General features: G+C 32.4%; 1 protein-coding gene across 1 annotated transcript; it reads left to right on the top strand.

The window, feature by feature from the left end:
- Positions 1 to 3554: 3554 nt before the first annotated feature.
- On the top strand, positions 3555 to 8737 carry LOC109338166. The gene is made up of 5 exons (XM_019575321.1): positions 3555 to 3747; positions 4991 to 5305; positions 6615 to 6816; positions 7866 to 8094; positions 8321 to 8737. Exons 1-5 carry the CDS (start codon positions 3661 to 3663, stop codon positions 8583 to 8585), a joined length of 1098 nt encoding a protein of 365 aa, XP_019430866.1. The 5' UTR covers positions 3555 to 3660; the 3' UTR covers positions 8586 to 8737.
- Positions 8738 to 9750: the final 1013 nt, after the last annotated feature.

The raw sequence follows: 9750 nt of genomic DNA, 5'->3' as shown, positions 1-9750 counted from the left end.
TTATCTAGCCTTAAGTTTAATGTTAAAAGCAATTAATACATCATTTTCCATTCCTAGAGCAATGATTTATCAAGGAAGAGAAACTAGATTCGATACCAAGTTCAACTTCCAAGTTAAACTTGGATCTAAAATCAAGAATTCAGTAGCAAGTAAATTCAAGCATTAAGCACAAGATAAGCTTCCCAAAATCAAATAACTGAATACATTAAAGAATTGAATCCAGAAGTACAAAAGTTAGAAGATTACATTTCAATCCCAACACTGGTGAACTAACCACTCATCCTTGCGACTATAACGCTCTTATCATGAGAATTACAAGAAATTATAGATCTAAAGTCGTTCCCATGACTTCTCTCTTCCTCTCTCGTGTTTCCCTATCTAGAATTTGTGTGTGAAGCTTGGAATATGGTTGGATAACCCCCCCCCCCATTTTCAGTCTGTAATGCATTTATCTGTTCCAACTTCTGGTATCTCGCTCAAGCTAGAGATTCTCGCTAGAGCGAGAGAGATAACCATTTTCCATCGTGGATAACTCGCTTGGGCGAGGTTCAAGCAGATAATCAGTTGTGTTAGTCTTCATTTTTCGCTTGGGCGAAACTCCCTTGCTTGGGCGAGGGGCTTTCCTCTTGATTGGAGGAGGCTCCTTTTCTTGGGCGAGAGGTGCAGTATTCCAAAACTCCAAACTTCTCATTTTCTCCTCGTTTTCATCCTTTTCATTCTACAATTGACATAAACATAAGTAAATTCCTAAACAAGATAAAATTAGACTAAGTTGTTAGGAGTTATACACAATTTGTATCCTCACTACACACTAAATGCCCCAAATTCATGTACATTTCATGCACAATTTGGCACTTAACAAAGTCATGCATGACACAAGCAAGTCAAGCCAAACCAAACATGAGGTGTCAACATGCATGTGAAGCTAGAGCCTATCTAGGCGTGTGAGCAACTTGACTTAGCCCACAATAGGTTGAGATGGTCCCTAGTTGACCAACAACTTAGCCAACATGAAGCAAGCACCAACAAGTAGGATATTGTAGGCACCAAGCGTGATAAGAAGGGGCTTAGTGGCATGTAGCAAAATCTATATAAAGACGCCTTCACCCTTCACAAATCATTCATTCAAATCATCTCATTCTCATTCGCTACTCAATGCAATTCAGACACATTCTCAAGTAGCTTAGGTAATTTATTTTCCTTTACAAATTCGGAGGGAATAGGAGTGGGAAATTGTGATCTTGGAGCTTGTTCTTGGATCAACACTTGGAGCAAAAAGCATCCATGTTGGGTGGCTAATTCTCTCGGTTTGGAACATGGTATAACATTCTTTAACTCTATATTCATATTGATGTCTTCATATAAGTTATGTGCTTTGATTTTATTGATCCATTTCATCTACTTCTAATGCTTATTTTAGATTGATCACCTAAAATATGATTTTAAGATCCAAAAGTCTTTTTGTTGGATGAATCCACAAATGATCTAATGTCGAGACCAAGGATTAGATCATTGTTATATCAAACGTCTGAAATAAGCAACTTGTTTTAAAGGCTATCAAACATTTAGATATACATATATATTATATTAATATTAATTTTGAAAAAGTAATAAAAATGATGATAAATAATTTTATATACACTATTTTTTAAAATAAAATGTGCAATTTGGTGGTAAACCGTGTTATAGAAATATAAACAAAAGTAATGCGGTGGTATGTATGATCCTCCGCAACAAATTTTTTTGGTAAAAATCAAGTAATTTCATAAATTTTGTAGTTTTAAATGAGAATCAACCATTTTGGTCCGCATAGTGTAAATAAAACTAATCATTTGATTAATTTTGATTGATAATATTACATGACCGATATAATTATTGAATTGCACTAATTTGTGATCTAGTTAACCATTTTTCTGACTGAATTGGTCACTACAATTCAGTTTTCATAACCATGATTGATATGTAGGAGAAATTATTTTCTTTTAAATTTATTATGTTTGAAACTGATGTTACTTAAATGATCTTAATAACGTATTTATCTCTTCAAAATAGATAGAAAGTTTTTGTCCATCGTATGCAATATAACATATTTCTGATTAAAAAAAGGAAGATCTTCCATATTAGCAAATCCTACATATCTATTGTTAAAATATATACCCTAGTTCATAATAATTATTAATAAAGAAAAGAAACACATATTAAGAAATATAATTAATTTTATTAACATTCATAAAGATAATATTTGATTTTTTATTTATCATTTAAATTATCTTTTTATCTCTCATCATTTAATTTCTCCAAATGTATTTTAAAAAATAAATATTTAATATTCTCTTAAATTAATTTATAGTAAATTATATTGACACCTCTCGAGCTTTAGTAGAACCACATAAATTACCTATACTTTTTTTTGAACCTACATAATCCACCATTAATTTATATACATACATTATACTGATTAAGCTGGAGGGGTGAGTGTAATCTTTTAAACAAAAAAGAGGTGCGAATGTAATTAAGTTAAACTCCAAGAGATGTTGGTGTAATTTAATATTAATTAATTAATTATACATTAACTATGATAAATTTCTCATTTTTAAATATGCAAATATAGAATTTGATTATGAAATCAATATTCTCCTTTGTTTTGTGTATTTAAATAACATTCCTTAGAATTATTAATGCATTTTATAATGAACCATAAATAATGAAGAATCATCAACACTTACCCAATTTTGACTTGGATCTATAGCATATCATATTTTGTGAAAATCTTGTGTGAGATTAAACAAACTTATATTTACCTATGACCATTGTCCTTCGAAATATATCTGTTTGTAAAATAAATGATGATTAATAATTACTTAGAAACTTAAACTCAAAGACAATCTCAATTTACTTTAATTTATTTTGTCATCAACACTTAAATGAGTTTTTGCTAATGAAGTAAGGCTAGAACCAAGAAATGATTTCAATGAAACAATAATATATGAATCGTCATTTTATTATCATTATTTTAAGACTTATTGTAAATATGTCTTAATTGTGTGTGTTTATATTAAAATGTCATTACTAAAAAATAAAATATTTAAGCTTATCTTATTATTCAAATTTTTGTTATTTGGTAGGATTAGTACGTTTTGAAAATGTTTAAAGGAGAAATAGTTTGTTGTTTGGTCCAATAAAAGTTGAATATTAATTTATCCATTAAATTGTAAAACATGACCATTGTGATACTTAATAATGTATTATGTGTTAAAACTTATCCCGTCTAGATGATGAGCAATATTCAATACAAAGAAAAATAAAAACATGATAAATTGTAAAAAAAAATCATTTTGTTTCTTTACAAAAATGTATCAATTATTATAAAGAGATGTTGCTTAAATATACAAAAGAGAAGAATGATGTGATAATTAAATTTTGTATGCAAATTTACAAATGATCATTTTATTTTAACTAATATATAATTAATTGAAAGTAAATTACATCGCTTAAAGTTTAACTTGAGATTATACTCATGCCTTTCTTGTATAAATTTGAGAAATTAATGGGCTAAGGAAAAGTAAAAGAAGAGTAAACTCTAATACAAGTCCTTGCAAACAAAGAGAAGAGAGAGAGGTGTGGTGCAGGAGTGGAACAGAAAAACAAAAACATAAAAAAATGAAGAAAGCATCAGGAGGCGGAGCAGAGAAGAAAAGGGTGCGACGCTCTTCCGCACCAGATCCCAACTCCGACGCCCCTCCCAGGGTTAGTTACTTTGCAATTTTCCTCTCTTTGCTTCTCATTTCCATCACTATTCCTCTTTCAATCTTCAATTTCCAATTTTCCATTATGCGTTTTCTGAAACTTTCAATTGTGTGCTTATGTATCTTAATTCATGCCGTTTCTTGATTCAGCAATGTGTATGTTTCAGTGATTCACTTTCCTAGACTCAATGTGTTTTACTAAAGCTTTGTTTGGGAGTGTAGTTTTGGAGGGAAATGAAGCCTTCCCTTGCTTGGGAATTGGAGGAAGGAGAGTATAAGGTTACTCCACGTGTTTATTATTAAAGTGCCAGAGTTGGTCGGAGATAAAATGTCAAAATACTTCAATATTTTTACTAATATTATATAATTATAATTATATATTATTGTTCATTTGTCATTGTTAATTACATTTTTTAAAAATAAAATAAAATAAAAATTCTTACATTATCATTAGTCATTAGTTTACCCCGTCTAAATGTCTCTCAAATAAGGGAGAAGATTGACTTCTCTTCCCTTCTCTTCCTCCCCCTTCCTAACTCTTTAATCCTCTTATTTTTTCCCTCCTAACTCCAAACAAAGAAGCCTAAGGAAACATTATAGATCAAATTTTCTTAGGGAGTTTTTTTTGGTGCTACCAAGATATCCCCTAACCCTATTGGTCCATTTCGGGATGCATGACGACCTCTCCTAACAAGTGAATGCCTCACCACTAGATGAATGTCTTGTTTGTTACTGCTTAGGGAGTTTGAGAAACTTCCTTAATTGATGTAATTATAATTATTTTTTATGACAGTTGGTTCTGTATGATTGAAACATTGGTACATGGAACTTTTAACTTATTTGAAGATAAATTGTAAGGAAAGCTTTGGTTTTTTTGGTGCTAATACATTGAAACTTCAACTTTGCATACCATTTTGTTGTTCAATATGGGTTTTTTTGCAGTAGTTTTTATTTTTCTATGGTATTTTTAGCACAAAAGAAAAAGGCAGAGAAATTGACAACTTTACAATAGTTCTTATTAACTTTTAATTTAATATTAATGTTTAGATTTATAATTTATCTATAGGCTTCATGTCAATCACTGGTTTTCAAAAATCAACTTTCACCTTCTTACTGAATCATTTTGTTGGCCATGTTTAGTTGCGCCCTTTGAATGTTTTTTACTTTTCCCCAATTTTGTTGGAGAAGTGAAAGTTGTTTATGTTAATTGTGATTGTGTTGAGATGTTCTTTTTGTGTTTGCAGAAACAAGCTGCCAAGAAAGATGTGTTCCAGGTGTTTGCTGAGAAGGTGAGAGACAATAAGGATTTGGTTTCTAGATGGGCTGTTCTACAAGAGACACGTGTTGAATATTTTAGAGGGAAGGATTTTGTGAACTTCATTAAAAATCACCCAGAGGTCAAAGATGTTCTAGAATCAGATAAGAATTTAGAAACAGAAGAGATTGCCAACATTCTACTTGGAAAAAGTCTGTTAGTGCGCTGTGATCGCGTGGTCAAAACTGTGCGTCCTGGGAAGAAAAAGTTGTCTACTTGGCCTGCACATTTAGAAATTTTCCCTGTAAGTACGTTTTTGTTTTGGTTTGAGGCTTCTCACTGTGATTATTGAGTTGCAATGTTTATGTATGTGCTTGCATGTGGATCTCTCAATATTCCTGAATTCATCTGGCAGTGCAATACTGACCTGTCTAACAGAAACCCCCTCCATTTTTTTTGTTTCTTCTGTAGTTATCTTTTATTTATTCTTTTTTCTTGCCTGCCTTGGCGGTCTAAGTTTTGTGAGCCCTATTTTTGTGACTGTAATTACCAGACTGCTTCTATCTGAGATCAGAGGTGAAACTATGATTGAATCCTAGGGAGGGGTCAAAATACATTGATTGATGGCTTTTAGAGAAAACTAGAATTAACTAATAACATATTGTACAAAGGTATAGCCCAAAAACAAGAGAAAAATGTTCAATTTTTGAAATTTATGGCCACTGTCTATGGACTGCAGATTTGCCTCTCCCTGACATGGCTAATATTTTCCTACTTATCTTGTATATCTGAGATCAAGAGTGGAACTATGATCGTATTGCTGGGAGGGGCCAAATAGGCTGATTGATAGATTTTAAAAGAAAACTAGAGTTGGATATAATATTACTATATTGTACAAAAATATAGCCAACAACAAAAGCTAAGCCTTTTTCCACTAGTGGGGTTTGCTACATGGATCAAAGAACACCAACTCATGTCTGTTGACAAACCATTTAAATCCAAATCCTTGTTAATAGTTTTGCTGATATTTTCTCTTGGTCTGCATCTACCTCTAACTACCAGGCTACCTTTCCATTCGATAAGAATATATAACTAAAACCAAGTGAAAATTTTCATTTTTGGAAATTTATGGCCATTCTCAATGGCCACTGATGTCTCTGCCTGACATAGCTAGTTGTTCTAAGTCAGGAAATGGGTAATGTGATGATTTGATCAACCAATTTGTCATTTTATGCTTTTCCTATTTACCTTTTATCGGTATGATTTCCATTAATTAGTCTGTTTTTTGAAATCCAATCAATCAATAGATGATGCATTTGTAGGAGGTCTGTTTGTATGCCAGGTAGAAAATTATGTGTACCTTGTGTTTTTGAAATCAAGTATTGTTTTTAAACTGGAAAAAATAAAGCAGCATTTTCTTGAACTTCTGGGAAAACTTGTATGTATGAGCGTTTTAAGCTATCCTTAGCATTTAAGTACATTTTCTATGTTGGTATCATCAGCATGTTGAGCAACTTTTAAATGATTTATTGTCTGGCTTTTTCTTCGCTGTAGGCTAATGGATTAAATTTCATTCTGTGTTTGAATCAACAAAATTTGGCTGTCATTGGCAGGAACAAGTATTTTCTGAAAATGATGCTTTTTTTGCTTGGACATTTGTGAAACGGCATCCACTTTGGCAGACACTCCTCTCATTTTTCTGGCCTGTCTTAACATTGGCTATATGCTTATTTCCTGTATATCCTCATCGCTGCAAGCTATTAATACTTTACTCATGTGCTGGGGTCCTCTTTCTCATTCTCTCGCTGCTTTTGAGTAAGTCTTGCTTTTCTTCAATTTTTGATAATATTTCCTCAGTTTCTTCACTTCTGATTACCCTTTTAGACCGCTGTTAAAAAATTTCATGCCTCAATCCAATTCCATCATATGCTGCAAATGCAATCTTGATTCATTTACTGGTAACTATGTAATTATGAACAGATGAGGAGAAATCCTTAAGATAGGGATTGAAAGTCGTTTACCATGAGCCCATGACAGCAATTTAAGAGATTTTGTCCTTTGCTGAGGAAATTGAAGGTTTAGTGTTATCCCTAGAATGGTGAGTTGCTCATACATGATGAATAATCTAGCAATAAAAGCTTTATAGCTCCCCTGATTTAGGAACCTATACAAACCTCACATGAAAAATAGAGGTTTGTGAAAAGTAAGGAAAATCCTTAGATGTTTGTGTAGGTTTTTGGTAGGTTTCTGTAACTTTGAAGGGAGGCATGCAAAGGTTTTTTAAAAAAAAAAGGGATTTTAGTTAAGAAACAATGCAAATGTAAGAGAGGTTGGAAGTGGAATTTCCATGAAGGCGTAGATAGAGGGAAAGTTCAATTTGCTGTTTTTGAATAATTAACTGATAAAAGAGGAGGTTGTTTTTCTAGACTAATTGACCTATATGTATTAAAAATATACATCTGCTGCGATGAATTTTAATCATTGAATAGCTCTCGCCTTTTTGAAGAGGATTGTATGCCTTTTTGCATGACTTGAAAAATGATGCTTTAGACCTATGAAATACATAACATGATGTGTCATTGTTATGAATCATGCCTGATATTTGAATCCTGCTTGCAATTTTACCTGGACCAGTGTTTATTAATGACAATGGATTTTTATATCTCCTACAGTCCTGTTAGCTCTCTCACTCTTTATCAAAAGGAAAAAATTGCATTTTTTGTATTTCTGCTTGCTTACACCATATTCCAGTTATTTATTTGAACTGGTTAATTGTTGAAATTTTGCTTGATAACGCACAGCATTCTGCTGCTTCAGTGGTTCCTTACTTCATTGAGGCTCATGAATACATTTTAATGTTGTAGTACGAGGGGCAATATTTGGCGTTTTATATATCCTTCTTGGAAAGCGGGTCTGGTTTTTCCCTAACATCCTTGCTGAGGAAGCAACACTGGGAGAGTTGTTCAGATTTTGGCCTAAGAAAGATGAAGAGGAAAGACCCACATGGACAAAGAGACTTTTTTATACTCTGGTGGCTATGCTGGTCATATTATTGTTGAGGCATCATGCACCTGATGAAGCTGCCAGAGCAAGGTGAGTCCTAAACAATAAACATAGCAGATGATAGAGTTTTCCACTTTTTTCTTTGAAGAGAATAATCATACACCCACAGCTTAATAACTTTCTGGTTGGACCTACATATATAACCAATAAAGGAGAAACTATTGGCAGTTGGTCTTTCTAGCTGTTATAATCCCTCTTTTACTTAATATTTTCATATTTTGGCCAGAATCTGAAGTTGATATTTGACTTTTTGCAGGTACCAGAAGAGGGTGTCTAACATCGTAGATGATGTTCTTGAATGGTCTCCTACTTTAGCCTTGTCAGGGATGATGGATAAACAGCAAAACGTGGCTAATGCCACAGGGTCTGCCGATGCTGCATCACATGCAAGCAAAACAGACCCGGAGCATGAATCTCCACCTCATGGTGATGATGCAAAATCTTACACTGGACAGTATGATATCAAAAAAGTAGGTGATAATGTAGAGGATGCAGGTGAAGAAAATAAACATCATGATTAAATGTTAATCATATACCTAAACTAAAAATCTATAGTGACTAGATCACAATTTTCCTTTTATTTTAGGGGTGTAAAAGTACCATGTATGAAATAACACAGTAAAAATGGTCCTCTTCAAATATATGCTTTTAAAGGATAATGTTTTTCTTCCTTTATGTGCCTTTTCAATGAGATTGACAAGCTAATTTCACATTATTTTGCTTTTTACTTAAGATGGTTCTCACTCAAGCTTCTCATTAAGCATGCAACATGACTTTCCGTTGTTTAGATGCTATGATGTTAGATGAAGGTTTAATAACATATCCCAAAATTATATAAAGGTGGCTGTTACCAACACTCTTGCAGCTGTTGGTCAAGTCAGCTTCCTCATTGCTGTCATATACTTTAAAGTTTAATGGTTATGCATGTCATTGTAAAGAATGTTTAATACTATTTGTTGCCCCTGGCCTCTCGGCTTCCATGACTTAGAAGAGGTAATAGAAAGAGTAAGATCCTATAATCTCCCTTAAGAACAAAGTCGTCATTACCTTTTTGTGGTTAAAGCATGAAAAAAACTTCTTTATACCCAATTTAGATTATTGGTCTTTGAATTAGACTTCAAAAGTTTGTGAGTCATTATGGTATAGGGAAGATATTATTATCTCGTCCACCCTTGATAAGATGATATCCACATTAACAACATGAATTTAAACCGTAAGTTTATTTAAATGTTTAATTTAATTATTATTGATTAAAGAACTAAAAGTATACTTTTATTTTATTTTTATGTCCGACAAGAGTTATCTTGCTCCAACGGATCTTCATTTGCAATAAGGAATTAAGAATGACATAGTTTCTGTGTAAAAATATTTTGATGGTTGTGATTTTTATTGTATAAAGATTAAACGGGGAGAAACAATCTCTAAAGAAACAATGTCGCACTTCCGGTCTTTGTAGATTTCTATTATAAGATAAAAGGAAAGCTCAACATTTATCATCATCTACCTTACAATTCAAGAGAGAAAAGTACCATCCCTCTACATGCTATCGTGTGGAAGAAATAATCTTAGTCAATACCATCCTTTTAATTATTATTACATATTTTTTTTTAAAAATCAGGTTAAGAGAGCAAAAATAACATTAACATTGAACCATCTTCTTAAACTCTTTAAGTTGATATATTAAAA

This window comes from Lupinus angustifolius, unplaced genomic scaffold (assembly GCF_001865875.1).
Source record: "Lupinus angustifolius cultivar Tanjil unplaced genomic scaffold, LupAngTanjil_v1.0 Scaffold_18_128, whole genome shotgun sequence".
NCBI classification, from domain to species: domain Eukaryota; kingdom Viridiplantae; phylum Streptophyta; class Magnoliopsida; order Fabales; family Fabaceae; genus Lupinus; species Lupinus angustifolius.
This window is presented reverse-complemented; position numbering and strand designations above follow the sequence as displayed.